The following is an 18,246-nucleotide window of genomic DNA, read 5'->3' as shown; positions in this document are numbered from 1 at the left end:
ATGCTCCACCTCCTAAGGTTTAATAGTTTTGTTAATAAAGTAGCATTTAAGAAAACACTTTTTAAACGGATTGAAGCTATGTATTATTATTAAAAACTTATAATTATTTACATAATTTTAAATATGTAAAAGCTATGTTAACAAAAGACAATACTAAAGTACCATTTATGAAATATATGGGACATGTCTGGGAGTTTGTTCTTAGTTTAGAGCCCAGATTGACCTGGTTGTTATTGAAGATGCCTGTAAACTACTAATTCTTTGCGAATGCAACAGGATAAACGCTACTTATTCACAGCTTGATATGTTTGATAGTAGGTTGATGAATTTAAAAAAAAAAACGTTGTGTACGTCGATCAGGTACCTAAACCGCCTTGATAAGCAAATGAGTTTTTTTAATTAGTAAATTACTAGTAAAAACCAATAACTTTGTGGATGTAATAATGAATGAAGTGTATATAAGAATGTGTAATATTTTTTTTTGTAAAGTTTACCTGTTATTGTCATGCATTATATATGATATACTTTTAGATTTTGGACAAAGTCTCTACTATGATTATTGCCCAAGATACGACGTTTGAAAAAAAACTTATGTATGTCAATGTTTTTTTTAGAAAGTCGAATCGCAAAATGTATTCGATGATGACACCGGTTTTCCGGTGCCTGCACATCAATTCGTATCGCAGGAACAATTCGTTAACGGTATGGTCATATTTCTCAATCTGCTTTGCTATATTAGTATAATATGGTCTTTTTATTTACCGTAATTCATTACGTCTTGGTGGACCTTCAGGATGACATGTGTGTATAAAATTTGCACGACAATGGCTGGATCCATATTATGCCTCGTTCGGTCTCGGTCTGGTAAAATATTCTTCGTATATAATTTCGATTCAACTGAAACTAAACTGTTATATTAGGTCCTTACATATAAAATTGGCGTATTTCTTACTCTCCTCCTTGGTAAGGAATTCCAAATTCAAATTTGTACAGCTATTTACTCATGTATTTGTGCTTCGATGACCGTCATTCATTTGTTTTTTTTTTGTTTGCGTCACTCATTTTACAAAATGGAAAACTTAAAGTATCGCATTAGTTACGAGTACGAGTTCCGCCGTGGCACTAGTGCTGCGGAAACGACTCGAAGGGTGAATGATGTGTATGGCGGTCCTGTGGCACGCTCACGAATTGACTGAAGCAAATCGGCAAACGCGCGTCGACTGCTGCGTTACATTATTGAACCGGCACAATAATGAAGGTATTTTAAACCGAATCACTACCTGTGATGAAAAATGGATTCTTTACGATAACCGGAAGCGCTCAGCGCAATGGTTGGATCCTGGCCAGCCAGCCAAATCCTGCCCCAAGCGAAAATTAACCACAAAAAAGTTACTTGTAAGCGTTTGGTGGACTAGTGCCGGTATTGTTCATTGTTCAAATATTCGACTTTTTGTTCCTCCCATACAAAACGCCAATTTCATATGTAAGGACCTAATATAAATGATATACTTGTAGTATCATACACGTAGTTTTTTAATATATTTTATGAAGCTGTGATCGGACCGCGAACGAACCGTGATCAAGCTATTGCGTGTATCCAGCCTCTCAGCATCTTGATATTTCAGAGGTCAGCGAACACACGATATATTCAGATGCATATCTACAGGTTATTGTAATACAACGCCAAGAAAGATTTCGGTTAGAAATTTATTCATTTATATTATCTGTATAGAAATAATAGATCCAAATAGATCCCAATAGGTCCAAATCATCGCTAATACGAAAGTTTAAGTCCCATTTTATTGGTATTTCCGACACCTTCGAATCAAAATTCTTCGGATAGAATAAAGGAATAAAAGATTTTGGTAGTTTTCGTAATATGAATACGAATTAGTCGTAATAATTAGCGAATCCTTGTAAGACGAAAGACTTAAGTAGTTTTTGTTGTTACAAAAATATGACATATCAACATAGCTTTTCCGGGAGACAGAAGAATGATAGAACTAATAAGCGAACTCATTTGATTCATCCAAATATTTTTAAAAAGAAGCTACTAATTTGTCAATTCAATATCAGATTTAATGATTTGATTCAATGAGTAAGGTTAGGTTTCATATCATTTCATCTTATTAAATTTCATTTCATGTTAATAAAAAAAATCTACTGAAGACTTGGCTATATGGGCATAGTTCCCTTTGCCTACCCAGGATGGGTGAACGGAACAATAAAAAACTCTGCTTATATTCTTTTACGGTTGGTCCCATTTTCCAAAAATGTTCTTGCGAGTTTACTTGTTTGTTGCACAAAATTAGTAATTTTGATGATATTTTATTTGAATCAACACCACCCGAACTCAGTATAATTGCACAAAATGCTTCGGAGAACATTTTACCGGAAAAGTCAAAAAGTCGCTACATATCTACATACGACGAATTTATTGCTTGGAGACAAGAGAAAAAAGCAAATAGTGCTTAATTTTTTCGCAACTGTATTAAAAATCGTTGTTAAGTACACGAGCGGAACCGTCATTGCAACTGGTAACCGTCATTGCAACTGGTTCCCACTGTCCGGCTTTCCGCGCTATTAATGAAATATACTATTTTAAATGATTTCAGACAATACTTCAACGAGGACTTTAAAGCAATGTGCAGAAGGAAGAGAATGTATTTCGCGGATAATGTAAGAGTGGCGCCTTTATATTTAAGAAGACAAGCAGCTATGTTGATTCAGAAGGTTTACAGGTACACACTGAACTAAAAGACTAAGGATGAGATCCGAGTCTGTACTCTGTAACTTCCAATAAATCTAATTTGTATGTAGATGCCAATATCCATAGTGCTGATGACACCTTCAGCGGCATACAAATAACGGCAGAAGTTACAGGGTAAGGGCTCCGGAGTCGAGACTTAGCGTAATTGTGACTTCTTCTGGTAAAATTCAGCTTTGCACTGTTTTAACATAATTTTTCGTCTCGTTATGAATATGGGTTTAGAAGTTCTTGTTCTAGGAGATATATGCAACTAAAGAGACAGCGTGTGGTCGATACGAAGAGAGATCTGTTATTGGGTCTTATACCAGATCCATTCAGAAAGGGATTAAATTATGAAGAAGAAAATAATAAGGTATATGAAACTTTTTTTCACTTACTCGAGTTCTCCACAACACACAGCCACAATACGTCTTTAATGATAATCTAATATTATAAAGAAATTTGTTTCTTGGACATAATTTCTAAATGTACTGAATTAATTTTATATTTATTGAACTCAAGTTCATGGTTGCCCCCGTGGGAAGCCGGGACAGTTCAAATGTTAAAGTATCGCCTCGACGTCCGTCGTTCCACAACTGAGCGTTTTTTAAGGCAATTTTTGCCGCGTACCACCACTATGCAGAACCAGCTGCCCACTGAAATACTTCCCAACCAATTCGACTTAAGGTCCTTGAAGAAGACGCTACCTAGCCCTCTGGTGTTAAGAGTGTCCATGGGCGGTGATATCACTTAACATCAGATGAGACTCTCGCCCGTTTGCCTATTATAAAGATAGGAAATGCGTCACAGGATTTTGGCAGACAATTAAAAAAAAATTGACGACATTCATCATTTCCAGATGTATTTAAGAAAGAGAAACATACGCACAAAGCTGAAGGAGACCTATAAAACGGCATTTGAAAAGGAGAACACAAGACTTGTGGTTATGAAAAAGGATGACCAAATTGATGATATAACAGACCATGTCAGGACCTGGTTTAGAGAATGGTAGGAGATTGAGTGAATAGAAAAGTCAGTTACCACCTCGGCATGTCACAAAAATGCAATTTCTAGGACCATGATTACATGGCTACTATGGCTTAAAATTTATTTATTTATAAATATGTTATTAAATTCTAGAAGTAAGAGAAGATGATAATTAAGCATCAGTGACAGAAAGTGCCTGGCTCAAACCAGATAAGTATTTCAGGTTCTATGGATATGGTTTCTTCCCAGAGTACCCTTACGAAATTGAAGGTGGTACAGTAATGGTGATACGTGGTCTTTACCCAACGATTCAAGAGAAGAAAGAAGATGATGAACGATACCAAGCTAGTATGAAAGGGAAGACAAAAGAAATGGTAAGGGAATGAATAAATATCAGACAGTTCTACAAGAAAATAATGTACTAATTTTAAAAACTTGCGAGCCGTCTGTCAATGTGAGTATCCATGGCGGTGGTATCACCGACCATCAGGTGTGCCTCCCGCCCTATTACATACCAATAAAATGAATAACTTTAAAAAAAACCTTTGTTTTTTAACCGAGGTTTTTCGTTTTTCATTATGATACATAATAAATATGTTATAGAGTGATCCAAAGTAAGGACATTCTAATCCAAAAATAATAAAACCCAAAAGACTTAAAATTTTTGCTTAAATAAAAGAAATTTTAGTCAAAATCATTAACAGAATACGATAAATTATGATTAATGATATTAAGTTATTGATTTATCGTAATACTACTATTGTTTATAGTTAAAAGCTGAAGCGAAACAAGCTAAATTAGATGCCATACAAAAGGAGTTGGCGGCTAAAGAGCAGAAGAAAAGAGAAGCAGAACAGCTGTTTCGTCTACGCTGTAACCCTCTCTCAGACCCTGGCTACCAGCCACAGAAATCCCAAGTTATGGGGGACATTGTACAAGTAAACTTATTATTTCTAGTCGTTTTTATAAAACTAAAGGTAGATGGTTACCATTTTCATTGATTAATTAAAGTAACATCTATGTTTAAAGACCTTTATTTCTCATTCTTCTTCTTCTCATCCGGTACACTCAGTGGTATTAGAATGGGCTGTTGTAATGCGCTTCACGACGTTTCGCCATCGTTGCCTATTAGAGGTCATCCTGCTACACTCTTTCTCATTACATAATTACATTTTATTTACATGAGAAACGTAATATTATGTATATACGAGCGAAATACACTTCCCAATTTAAGTCCACTACTTTGACATGCATTTTTAATGCCCCCTTGAATCTGTCAAACACGCTAATATTGCGAATTTTAGATGGCAACTCATTAAACAGTTGCACACCCTTATACCCAATCGACCTCTTCAAATAATTTGTGCGCGGCTTCGGCAAGATAAGCAAACTCGCTCGACGAGTGTTGCGTGTGGTTGTGTCCTTGATCATTTAAAAAAATGATAAGCCAATATGGAGAGAGCCATTTAATTTTTTTTTTAAATTAAGATACAAGTCATATAAATATATATAGTCATAATTTTGGTTTCTTGGTAAATTTTAATAGTCTGTGTTAAAAAAACTGTATCTAAATAGTGCTTTTATTAATTTATTTTGTAGTGTTTGTAAGTTTGAAATTATTATTATAATTTTTTGGCATGCTGTACCCCATATTTCTATTAAATATATGAAATGGGCCTTAACTAAACAATTATAAATGAATTTGATGTACCTTACATAGCCTAGCGTACCTTAAATAGAATTACCTTTATATTGAGAGGGGAAATTATTTAATGACAGGTTCTTCAGAAATATCAAGCAGCTTGGTCCATATATGATCAGTTCCCTCCTAACAAATGTCCCGAAGCCTTCTTCGGCTATATGCAAGAGATACTAACTGAGGATGTAATGGGTCAAATTCATTTAGACTGCAGGAAGTACGTGGATGAGCTTATGAGGTAAGTTAGGCATAACTTAATTGACTTACTTCTTTCAAATTTACCCCAAATAGCTAGGTTTTTTAAGTGGTAGGAAACTTAAAGCGTTAACTGGCAACCCTTCATATGCATAAATTGAATCTACCCTCAAAATATTATGCTTTTTTAGCTTTATAGAAAACGTAAAAATTTCTATGAGTTAACATTGTTAAGTTTTTTATTTAACCAGATTTGCACGATGAATATAAAAAAAAAATTGATGTGAAAATGTCACTTGACAAGTTGTAATCGTGCAATAAACATTACGCTCCTTTTACATAATCGTTCTGAAGTGTCAAACCATTCTTAACATTCTTCAAAAGGTATTGCTCCAGTGCAGTTTTTCAAACGCCCACGCCCCATAGGGGGATTGTTAAGAGGGACAATCGAAATCAGCTTGGAGACTTGAGACTGAAGCTAATTAAATTGGAATCCAATATAAAATTTCTGCGCAGCAAGCATCAAGCGCAATGATCCTACTGGATTAAATTAAAAAAATATTTTTAAATTATTTGGAATTTACAATCCAGTTTTTGTGTTGTAAAAATGTACTTATTGTTTCCTTAACAATTCCCTAGAGATTTCTTCCTAAAACCTATCATTTAAATTTCGTACTAAACAATTTAATTTTTTAATATACAAATTATGTATGTTACATAATTAGGCTTGGAAAACACTGCTTATTAACCCAGAGGTCATGTTGGAATGTGGCCGGCTGTGCTTGATGACTGAGAATATTTCTTCTTTATGTGTATTCAATGATTCTATGATGAAAGCAAACATCGTGAGGAAACAACACCTACGATATACAGACAGCTACAATCACTGCGAAAAGGATAAATACAACTTGTCCATTTTAGTCACTGGTACTTATGGCCAGTCAGTGTTTAAACTTATCGAGGATTGTCGCTTTAAGTTGGAGGAACTGTTCACCACCCATAAAATCATTATATGTATAACTAAATAGCTGTTAAATCACTCTCACTTACTCGCTCACTCACATGCACCCACACACTCACTCAAGCACTCAGCGGTGTTGAAAACAATTGCAAAAAATATTAAAAAAGATTAAATTACCTATTTTTATGGAATTTACTATTAAGTTTGGTATGTAAGAGCTGGGAACTCTGACACAGGTATTTTTTTTACTTGAAAGGGTTTCCAAATCTTACACATTAATTGTTGTCAAATTATACCTTATTACAAAAATAAATACAGGTTAGATCTGAAGTTACTCATAAAGGCACACCAAGAAATGTACAAATCTGTTGGTTGGAAGTTTCCAAAAATGCCCACAAGGAAGAAACCGAAGGCGCCACCAGTGCCAAAACCATTGAAAATCAATGATGGCGTTTTAGAAAGCTTTCACGTATGTATTAGTTCGGATGCTTCCAGTAATATTTCTACCAAAATATTTATTTAACTGGCACCAAAACGTTATATTGCCTTGAATGGATAATTTTGTAAATTCCCCCCTCCCTTACATACAGATTGCCACGAGTCAAAAGATGGCTTTCGGCAATCTGTATTGGAGCGGGCAAGGCAGTCTTAAGACACTCTAAGGCAAAAGTCTTACCAAGTTAAAAGTTAACGATTCGAATTTGGAAGTTAACTGAATCAATTGCTAATCACTAATATCACCATTATTTAATTATCTTAACAGAAAATATTCGACCTTGGCCTTGTTTCAAAACCGACTAATAAAATAAAGGAAATAATTGGCGATTTGAATTTTTACGCCTATGATGTTAACATACGGGATCCAAATGCCAAGTAAATAATAAAATATTTATTCTGTGGTTTTGCTCTCAGTATCCATTATGTCCCCCTACTTTTATAATACAATATTAGATGTTGTCTCCTAGTAGATTTGGATTGTGAAAGGTAACTAAAGGATTATTATTTTATATGCAAAAAAAGTTTTGTCAAACAAATTTGTCAAATTTCAAAATCTTTTTAGTGCAGGGTCGGATTTAGGGAAGGGCAACCGGGGCCACACCCCGGGCCTCCACATAAGAGGGGCCTTCACAAAAGTTCTACGTTTCCTTTGGTATTTTTGTATATGTTTTATTAAATACTAAAAGATTCTACTTGGTTTCACAATAAATTAATTGAAATTCGACTAAACAAAATTGTTCATTTTATTTGCAAAATAATTTGGGACCGGGTCCTCCACTTCTTTGTTGCCCCGAGGTCTCCAGACCTCTAAATCCGTTAACAGAAAGCACAGAGATTCAACTTTTGTGGTCGAAAGTTTCTGGACCAATTATGATTTATAATTGTTGTACGTTATTTAGTTTATTACCCCCAATTGATATAAACTTTGTAGTATATAAAATTTTATATAGTTTTATAAGAAACGTTTTTTGCTATATATTTTTAGATTTCCCCCACCATCATACGGTGATATACGTAGACGGCTGATATTATCGTGTGTTTATGGTTCTGGAATCGAACCGGGAGCGACTAGAAATAAAGCTGTAATGCTATTGGGACCACAACGTAACGGAAAATCGTTTTTGGTAGATACAGTTTGTGGAGAACTAAGTAAGTGAATATTTCATATAAATTATTTACTACAACTTATGCCTCTAAGGTAAACCATGTCTATACATATATGTACATGTACAAATCTTCTCTGATATGTTAATAACTAGCCCCGCTTGGGATGGAGATAGCGCGTTCGATTCGATTGAAATTCTTTGTGCTGGAGGATGCTGATGAACTTAAAAAATGTAGTAGACATAGACATAACATTTATTACTAACAAAACACATAAAATAACAATAATAATAAAAAAATAATAGAGAGATAACAATTTTTTTTAAGAAAAAGGTTTAATTGTGTGATGCGTGTGTGCTGTGGTTGTAATTGGCCCGGGCTCAGCATTATGCTGAGGAGCAGAGTTGTTCCACAGCGCTGGTCATTCTGCCAGAGACCACAGCAGCTAGTTTGCGCCTCAGTCGCAAAAAACAAATAAGAATCTAATACTGAGTAGAAACAAATAATAGTAATATATAGGATATTGATGAACTTTTAACTATTGTGTATACGATGTATTAATCTTTGTGGCTCAAAAACAGGATATAATAATTGAAAGGGCTTTTATTATTTACAATCATTACAAAAAATATATACATTTCATATATTTTTTTCTTGTTTTCCTATATCCTAACTACCTTCGGTACCATCGATCGGAACTTCCTTTTCCCGTCTGCTTCTATTTCATCTATCGTAATATGGAAAGGACCTAGGGCAAGAAAACTTTATATATTATCTATTAAATGCTGGGGATTGCTTGGGGATGACGTGGATGTAGTGAGTGAGACCGTTGAACACAGACTAAGTTATAATTGTCTACACGTTCCTTTAGACGCAGTCAAAATTGATATAACACCGGAGGTATTTACTGCGCATGTTGACAAACCGGCGAAGGCTTTGACGGAAGTGTTTTTGGCGGCGAAAGTTTTTCAACCGACTGTCATATATATGAGGAATATTGAACGGGTTTTTTGTAAAAAGGTATTAGTATTAAGGTATTTTTTATATAATATCATGACAAAATAAAGTGCTATTATTATTGTCTCAGGTAGCACCAGAAGACAAATACCTACAAGCAAAAGCGATGGCAGGTCCGCTTAGTAAATTAATCAAACAAATGATACCTGAAGACAAAGTTATATTTATTGGTAAGTTAATGGAAAGCGATTATAAAGAATTTCTTTCCAGTTCTTCTCAGCCGGGAAACGCCCTTGATTTGGTAACTGGTTGTAAATGAAAATTTAAACCTTTTATATTTTTTCATACGTTCATAAGTCACCAATATGATTAATACATTTTGATTTGGAATTAATGCAAATTAGGTTTCGTCGTGATTCGGCATTTTACCGTCGAAAGCTTGCATACATATTCCAAGCGATGTTTTAACATCGCTAACTTGGAGCTACCATTAAAATGTATATTGACAGATCATCGCAATGGATTTCCATTTTTGACGACACACCTGCGCAGGTGTGTCGTCAGGTAACTTCTAAAAGCGATACCAATTCTTTGAATTTTGATATGTGGCGGCGTTGTCGTAAGCCCCGTTAAGTTAATCACTTCGTACTTCTGAAAAAAGGATGCATTTGTCTGACCCACTTGATTGTTTCAGCTACATGCTCTAGTCCTTTAATCGCTCAAACAAAACCGATGGTGACTCTATTTAACGAAATTATTTTAGTACCTAGAACGGACTATAATAGTTTACGGACATTTTTCTACGACCGGTTACAAATGTTAGTATTTAGTTTTAATGCAGGATAATAAATTTTGTAGTTTATATTCTAATAATTAAAGGTAATTTCAAAGTGGAAAGTGGCTACATTGAGCGTTGGGAAAGAAAACAAAATAGTTCCAAATTAATTTAAAGTAACAATAATAGGGAGATAAAACTGATTTTCCTTGTTTTTACACCTTTTTTTACTTTAAACGAAGGAGTCGTATGTTTCATTCACAATATAAAATCGTGCGCCTCGTAAAAATCCTCATCAGGAAAGGACGAATGTTGATTTAAATAAATATAAACTATTTCACATAAACTTGAAGAAAAGTTATTTAAATGCCAGTTGACAGATCACGGCTCCCAATCGAATGTGTAGAATAAATGATTTTTTTAAACGTTCAAGTAGTTAATTACAGCCAAACATTATGCTGCCGCTTTTCTAACTCGAAATGTCATTTATTTAGTAGCGTAGGTAAAGCGCACTACTACGTTTATTCGTAGAAAAGAAAAGTCCACAGACTATATATAACGATCCGCAATAACAAAGGAGTTAATATATTTGAATAGATAGAATTTAAATGGCATTAAATAATTTTATCACAGGATCCGAAGTATGCCTCGTGACTACTGCGTGCAGGCGTTGGCTCAAGTGTTACAAGGATATGGGTTCGGGGTCATAGTTGAAGTTTTTAATAGAGTTCTAACTCCTGAGAGAATCGTAAGGTAACATATGATGTGTGACAATCTCCAAGTACTGGCCAGATATTTGGTACCGTGGAAAAGTTTGGTTTTAGTAAAAAAATGTGCCTACGTACAAAGAACACATTCCAGAAGTGAAACTTCTTTGTAAATTAATTATTACTAAGGTAAAAGCCCCAATAGGTGATCATGTACCACCATACCTACCATATGATCCATGTAATTATTTGTATATCTCTATATTCATACTGTTTACACACTGTATATGTGCTAATGATAATATAAATAAATAAAAAATCTGCGTTTACTGCACAAGACGTTATACGACACAATTGCCATCTCAAGTTCTAATACGTAACTACTAGACGAGTACATCAACCAATAGCGTGTATTTTATCTCGATCTCCCTTTCTCTCTCTCTCTCAATCGGTCTCAATCGCTCTGTCCCTTTTCTTTGACAAAAACGCTGACCATCTTCGTAACGTTTCATCCGTAAAAAATTTACTCTCATGCGCCTAAAGAAGTTTCTACTTCAAAAATATAAACACAGGTGTGTCTGTGTGACATGACTAACTTAATAATTTATTTAGTACATTGAAAACGAATCATTGTATTGGGCATATACAAAATTATAGTTTATATATGTTACGAGGCTGACAAAATGAATTCTCATGCGCCTAAAGAAGTTTCATTTCAACAATAACGACAAATTTTGCTCGTTCATGAGAATGATCAACTTATTTAAATGTAATGATATACAAAATGGTGTTTTGTATATAATTCATGCGGGTTAAATAGCTCTAAATAAAATATAACCGTCTTAGTAAGTTGTCTTACTGTCATATTAAGATCGCGGACCTGCAAAAAGTATAAAAAGCACTACGTGATGATCCCTTAATAAAACCTTTTTAGTGGATGTATCTTGTAAACATGAACTTATAAACATCGAGCCGACCTTTCGATAAATTTACGAGTCAGTAGTTCCATAAGCGCATAATAAACAAACATTTATTTACTCAACAACAGTTGAATTTAATTTTATTCATTAAATCATATTGTTTTAATTAAAGTTCTATTTCAGATTAAACGTAACTCCACTTACACCAGCGGAATTCTTAGATCCCATCTTTCAAATTGGATTAGAAGCTACGACTATGGAGGTGCTTTGTTTTTTTTTTGTATTTGTCCTATTTTATTATTGTCGTTGCTCTTGGTTTACGCATCTACTTCAAAGACAATTTTTAGGTTATTTTTACAAGACACGAAATTTTATTTTTCAACATATTTTTTTATTATATTATAATATCCTTAACAGACTTCTGGCATCAACTAAATGCTTATAATTAAAATGTTTTTTAAAGGAATATCAAGAATTCGTTGATTTCTACATAGCAAACTCACCATTATCTATGGAGAGACCACAGTTTGAGAAAATAAATAGTATAAGAGCCGTGCTTTACGATAAATTGGTAAAGAAAACGCAATCGTAAAAGGTTTTTTAATCAATTAAAAATGAAATATAATAGTTATTCTATAGCTATATATGTCTCAACCCGACCTTAGCACTGATCATTTATTTGATACATTTATAGTTAAACGCTATCAATTAATTTTTTTACGCTCCAATTACTATTTTCTACGAATGAACCACGACAATTATTATACAGAAAACTATATTTATATTTGTGATCTAAATTGTGTGCTACAATTAAATAGAACGCACTTCACGATACTTGACAAGCATACGTCAATACAATAATGCCTGTTATTGACAGCTTCTCCATACAAATTGTTCAGAACACTAAAACTACATCGTTGTTAAAAAACGTACATCAAAGTTAATAAAGTATTTGTTACCATGTTATTTCTATAATTGTACTGTGAAGTAATACATTATACTAAGTTTAATCCACGCTTTATAAGGCCTTGTAATATATTCATAATTTAATGAGGATTTTGGTCTATCTTTCCATACTTGAGTCTGATATTAATGTAATCGTAAAGTGCGTACATCTCGCCATCAAACACGTCTAGTTTTCTATAAAAACTGTTTTCCTATATACGCAAGTCTTTTTGTAAATACATTATAAGATATAAGTTTAATAAATTAATTGTAAATATGTTTTTTTTTAATATATATTTAAGTACAATTATATATTATGTTGATTTTCGACATAATAGTAAATGTTTAATTAAGGCTAAGCATTTGCAAAATTAGTTATTTACTATGAAAGTTGTCCTGTTAATTTGTCAAAAGTCGTTGCTTATATAAATATAAATTAGGGATGAATCTAATATCGATCCCGATATATCAGTGATACTTTAAGTTTGCCTATATATAGGCATCGGTGATATTTTAGTTACCAATACGATACTTTTCAAATTTCGCGCTTTAAGAAAGTACTGTAAACGCGTATCTTGTTTGATTTAGTTAGTTGCAAACAAGACACGGACTATCCATGCCCTGGGAATCCCCACGTATTATTCAGTGTGTTGTCTCTCTCATCTGCTTTGCCCCCGTGTATTCCATTTCCCTAGACAATTACGTTGGCTTTTAACTGCTATCGGGCATAGTATTTTTCGATACCAAATTTAAAAAATACGGAATTCCAAAAATCAAAGTTTTTTTTATAGAACAAACGGACAGGAGGCTCACCTGATGTTAGGTAATAGCCGCCCATGGACACTCAATGCCAGAGGGCTCGCAAGTGCGTTGCCTGCCACCAACAACAACTAAACCTTTAATTTTATTCAAAATTTGTATTTTTTTATAAAAATTAAAAAACTCTTACCACACTTAATACATTAACCTTACGTTAACATTAAATCAATAAGCTTTGGTATCGGTATCGGCAATATTTTTATAAGAGGATTGGCATCGGTTTCGTATCTGCCAAAGTCGATGTATCCCCAATATAAATGTAATAGACCGTCTATACATACGTATACGTATACCCCAAGCCCCGAAGGCTAAGTTTCAATAGTATGGAGGGGTTTATATAACATTAAAACAACTTGTCAAATAAAAACGCATTTAATTTAAATATTTCTTTACAAGCTAGATTAATGGTTTAAGTGCAATAGACAACTTTTTAACTTCGTTACTATTTCGCTTGTATCCATCACGTGGTCTAATTATCCTTCAAGTACAAACTTTTCGATAGTTTCATTACATATACGTCAATTCTGTATTATGTAATTACTATTGTGGGACAGAATATGCCAAGTACAGATTGTCTCAGGTTTGTGCTCATAGTTTAGTGGTCCTGTTAATTTGTCGGGTTTATAATAAAACTGATGATGACTAGGTGGACATGTTCCATACGACAACTGCATAGAGACGCAACGGGACAGTGAGTCATGCTTTTACGGGCCTGCAGCCGTCGTTCATAGTTCATAATTTGTACCATATGCAAATAAATTATTATTATTATTGAAAGAAAACACTTTTTTACCGGATTAAAGCTAATTGTATTATTATAAACTTATAATTATTTTACATAATTTTAAATTTATCCGACGTGTGTCACCGTGACCACGCACGCTGTAAACGCGAAACGTCGGAAAATTTTAAATTTATGTAAAATAATTATAATATAAGTTTATAATAATACAAATAGCTTTAATCCGGTAAAAAAGTGTTTTCTTCCAATGTGTAAAAGCTATGTTAACAAAAGACAATACTATTATTATTATTACGATAATAATAGTATTGTCTATACGGTACAATACTATATACGGTAAAAGTTCTACAACGTATTCCATACAATTTGTATTCACATTCGAATCGTGCATGTGCGTCTTCGTGCGTACTTCAGTTTCCAAACAAATTTTCCTTACGTAATCTATGGTTACATTTCTATTACCATAGCAATTCTATACTATTGTTTATACTAAGGCCTTTGGGGTACTATACATTCAACGTATTTTATAGAATAGGGCTCATCTGATGTTAAGTAATATCGCCAGAGAGGTCGCGGGTGCGTTGCCAACCTATTAAGAATTCCTACGCTCATTTCTTGAAGGACCTTACGTCAAATTGGAAATATTTCACCTGGTTCCACATAGTGGTAGTGCGCGGCAATAACTGCGTTTTAAAACGGTCAGTTGTGGAACGACGGACGTCGAGGTGATACGGTTCGTAATCCATAATTTTTATACTTTACCAATAGGATACCTAAATTAACAATTAAATTGATTTTTACTCTAGTATTTATTTCTCAATGATACTATCGAAAAGTACGTGGTAAGCCGATATTATATTCAAATTCACAGACTATGAAAATTATAAAAAGTAAAGTAATTCTTTTTACACTGTTTTAAATAGTTACTCTGACCATGATTCGTAAATGTTCCATTCGGACAAATAATACCTGTGAAATAGTGTCAAAAAATCTGACACAAAAATTAATTTTCACTGACATTTGAGCAGACGCCCGTATCATAGAACGTTAATCTTAAATCTAGAGACAGGAGCTGTCAAACGGAATGGCCGTATGACGTTTGACATATTTGACAGCGCGCAAGGCCAAATGTCAATGTAACGTCCTGCAGTACGAATTCGAATCTGGATCTAAAATCTAAATGGTCTTATAGTTTAAACATTTTGTATTAGAACAACATACTCGGTGTAGTTAAAAAAAAAAAACCTTTATCATCATTATGAAAGTACATATCAAAACAGTGTAACAAGGAGTAGTGTTTAAAGAATGTATAAATTAAATTTAACTATCCCATTTCTTGAATTCAAGACCGTCCGGGGGTTTAGCATCCACCTTTTCCTGTCCTACTTGGTTCCAATTTGTGCTTAGTACGGTACCTCCTGATTCCATCTGTGAAATATATTCACAACTTATATTTTCTTAAATATACTTACTTGTTTTCTGTTACATATATATTGTTAATATATGTAATCTGTTTTAGATTTCTGTATTATCTAAGTGTTTTGTTAATATGTATGTTAGATGAAAGATTATTAATAATTAAATAAATAAATATATATAATTAAAGAACCAGCCCCAATAGTCTGACATATTTAAAAAAAAATAGAAATCTCCATAATAAATATATAGGCATCGAGTCTTTGCATGTTGGTCCCACGAGAATGTAAGTATGTGCTCCTATTTCACCATGCCTACTGGTGATAGAGCACAATTTTTATTTTTTTATTATTATAGTTAATTACTTAAAGATATGTCATATGAATCATGGTGTAATGGTTGCAACTCCTAATAAACATTTTTTAAAACAAAAATCTTTGCTATTAAAGACTGGCGGGGAGTTAAATGTTAGCTCTTTCGTTCTACGCCCTTGATTTAAGAACTGGCAGTAAATGTCAAATTAGAAAGATTTAATATGTATTTCTTTACGTTTATAAGTTTAACCTAAATGAATAATTTTCTTATTTGAATTTAACGCTTGTAATATTTTCTAAGCAACATGTGTTAACGATCATTCGTCCTGTATTTTACATTTAATTAATTTATTTAAACATTATGTTGTCACAGTATTGAAATCTGTAGTGATTTTACTTACAAAACTCTTATTCATGGCTCGTCTCACTTCATCCGAGCCTTCTCCATATATTTTTTGGAATAGAGCGTTTAAAGCTGCATCACCTTCAGGCTTTTCCTCTTCCTCCTAAATAACAGATTTAATTCATTGAGATTCTATTAAAAATCAAATTAGCTTGGTTTTAAAAATAATATAGCATGTATAGTACATCATATTAAAATTGGAATTAACAATGTACTTAGTGTTTATCTATTGAATTTAAACACATAGTATGACTTATGAGAATGCATATCCGTTTAAGAAAATATATACCAGAGTCCAAAAACTTAAAAAAAATTGGAAACAAGTCAAACTATACAAGCTAGGAACTTGATTTTAAAAACATGTTTTTATTTTTCTTATACATATTATAGTATATAAATATATTTTTAAGTTCATTGTTTGAATAGTTTCTGAAAAACTTTTTTCATAAATGTAACATATCTTAAGAGAGTAAGCCTCTGTTTTGAAGTTTTTGAACAATGGTGTTTGCAACAAATTAATCAAATACAAATTTTGGTAGGCTTAGAGCAAAAACAAAACAGTTTTTTAAAAGCAACAATTACAGTTGCAGTTTTGCTATTAATTCCTCTTTCTAAATATTAAGAAACATTCATGTAATATACCAACCATTTTTTTAATATCTTTTTCAATTTTATCCCAGTCTTTTTTGAAGAGTTTAGGTGGCTGCTGCAGAGGTGGTCCTAGAGTGTCTACGACGGCTGAAAATGTATATGTTTGTGTTTGAATACATCATGTGGAAAGTGAGGCTTAAATTGTAATAGGCATAACTCGTCATTCAATTATATTTTCTCTTAAACACACAACAGCATGTTAACATGAAACACAATAGTTGATTTATGTAATGTAAATGTAATTTTAACATCAATTCCTTACAGAACTAGATATTTTTATTTCAGCCACAGATGCAAGATTTAAATCACATATGTCTTTTTGCTTAAAAAGTTTTAGAAACAAACTTTAACAATACTTTTTAGTTTTTGTTTGAAATAAGCATTGAAGGAATTCTTACCATTTGGTATTGCTTTTACTATCTCCTCTTTGCCTTCTCCTTCCAGATTTGTCCATCTTATTCCCTCCTTTTTTCTTAACTTTACCTCCACTTTGGAGGGACTGACAATATATGAACACATTGTAGGTACTATTTCATGAGCTAACTGTAAATCTAAACTATATTCGATTTCTGTGTTCGGCAGTGCAATAGATACTGAGAGCTGTAGAAGATAATAAATTTTGTATGAGATAGGAATTGATATGATCATGGTTGATTTTTAACAGTCTCCATTTCATCTCTATAGCCATATAGAAGTATATTTATAAAGGCAAAAGTAACCACCTTATGTAGCATAATATGTAAATAATGAAGATGCCCATTAATTTTGGTTTGTTAAATAAGATTTTAAAACTTAACACCATGACAAAGTTTTATTTTGTTACTTTATTTATAGTTATTACTTATTTAATATGCGTTTTAAGTACTTACGCTCCGCTCACCATAATTCGCTTTTACTTTATCACTTTGAGCATTTTTTATAAGTATCGTAATAACCACCTGTGACTCTGTTTGATACCAATCATGTTTAATCTTTGGTTTCCCTATCTGAAAAATAAATATTTCTATTTATTTCAAGTTGGGGAAGATCTTCAATGTCATACTCGTACTGTAAAACAATTTTTTGATTTTGCTTTAATGAAAATTGAATTAGTTCTGGTCTACTAAGCTGTAAATGAAAGTTAATACCAGAAATTTTGGTAATTTTTATACGATAGAAAGAAAGTATGTCGTTAGGAGTAAGACACATATAATTTACAATAACTCAAAAAACTGTCCAATTTTACAGTAAACCAACCTCAGTAGCTGAGTTATGTTTGCAATCTCCCATTTTTTATTCCAATTTTTACTAGACAAACGACTTAAGTTTCGCTTTTCTAAAAATAGTTGGATTTTTCTAGTGTTTTCCAAACTTTATCTTTCGCTGGCTTTCTGACAACTGTGGTCTGTACTCTGTATTCTGAAA

At 32.9% G+C, this 18,246-nt stretch overlaps 2 protein-coding genes across 3 annotated transcripts; one reads left to right on the top strand and one right to left on the bottom strand.

The window, feature by feature from the left end:
- On the top strand, positions 1–12,707 carry LOC123717401 (IQ and AAA domain-containing protein 1-like). Of its 2 annotated transcripts, XM_045673379.1 has the most exons (17): positions 1–17; positions 615–702; positions 2,616–2,741; positions 3,008–3,122; positions 3,609–3,757; positions 3,960–4,110; positions 4,507–4,674; positions 5,516–5,673; positions 6,910–7,060; positions 7,355–7,464; positions 8,075–8,238; positions 9,065–9,213; positions 9,281–9,380; positions 9,845–9,968; positions 10,559–10,678; positions 11,736–11,814; positions 12,016–12,707. In XM_045673379.1, the coding sequence occupies exons 3-17, from the start codon at positions 2,644–2,646 to the stop codon at positions 12,142–12,144; spliced, it is 1,965 nt and encodes a 654-aa protein (XP_045529335.1). In that variant the 5' UTR covers positions 1–17; positions 615–702; positions 2,616–2,643; the 3' UTR covers positions 12,145–12,707. The 2 variants fall into 2 exon arrangements, with proteins under 2 accessions (XP_045529335.1, XP_045529337.1); XM_045673381.1 differs by lacking the exons at positions 1–17; positions 615–702; positions 2,616–2,741; positions 3,008–3,122 and having other exon boundaries at positions 3,661–3,757; positions 3,952–4,110.
- A 1,553-nt stretch (positions 12,708–14,260) lies between these two features.
- LOC123717453 (protein SGT1 homolog) lies at positions 14,261–18,215 on the bottom strand. The gene is made up of 6 exons (XM_045673442.1): positions 18,079–18,215; positions 17,712–17,828; positions 17,241–17,442; positions 16,838–16,929; positions 16,190–16,294; positions 14,261–15,486 (listed from the first exon to the last, which is right to left on the bottom strand). Exons 1-6 carry the CDS (start codon positions 18,109–18,111, stop codon positions 15,379–15,381), a joined length of 657 nt encoding a protein of 218 aa, XP_045529398.1. The 5' UTR covers positions 18,112–18,215; the 3' UTR covers positions 14,261–15,378.
- Between the last annotated feature and the right edge of the window lie 31 nt (positions 18,216–18,246).

Source organism: Pieris brassicae, chromosome 12 (genome assembly GCF_905147105.1).
Source record: "Pieris brassicae chromosome 12, ilPieBrab1.1, whole genome shotgun sequence".
NCBI classification, from domain to species: Eukaryota; Metazoa; Arthropoda; class Insecta; order Lepidoptera; family Pieridae; genus Pieris; species Pieris brassicae.
This window is presented reverse-complemented; position numbering and strand designations above follow the sequence as displayed.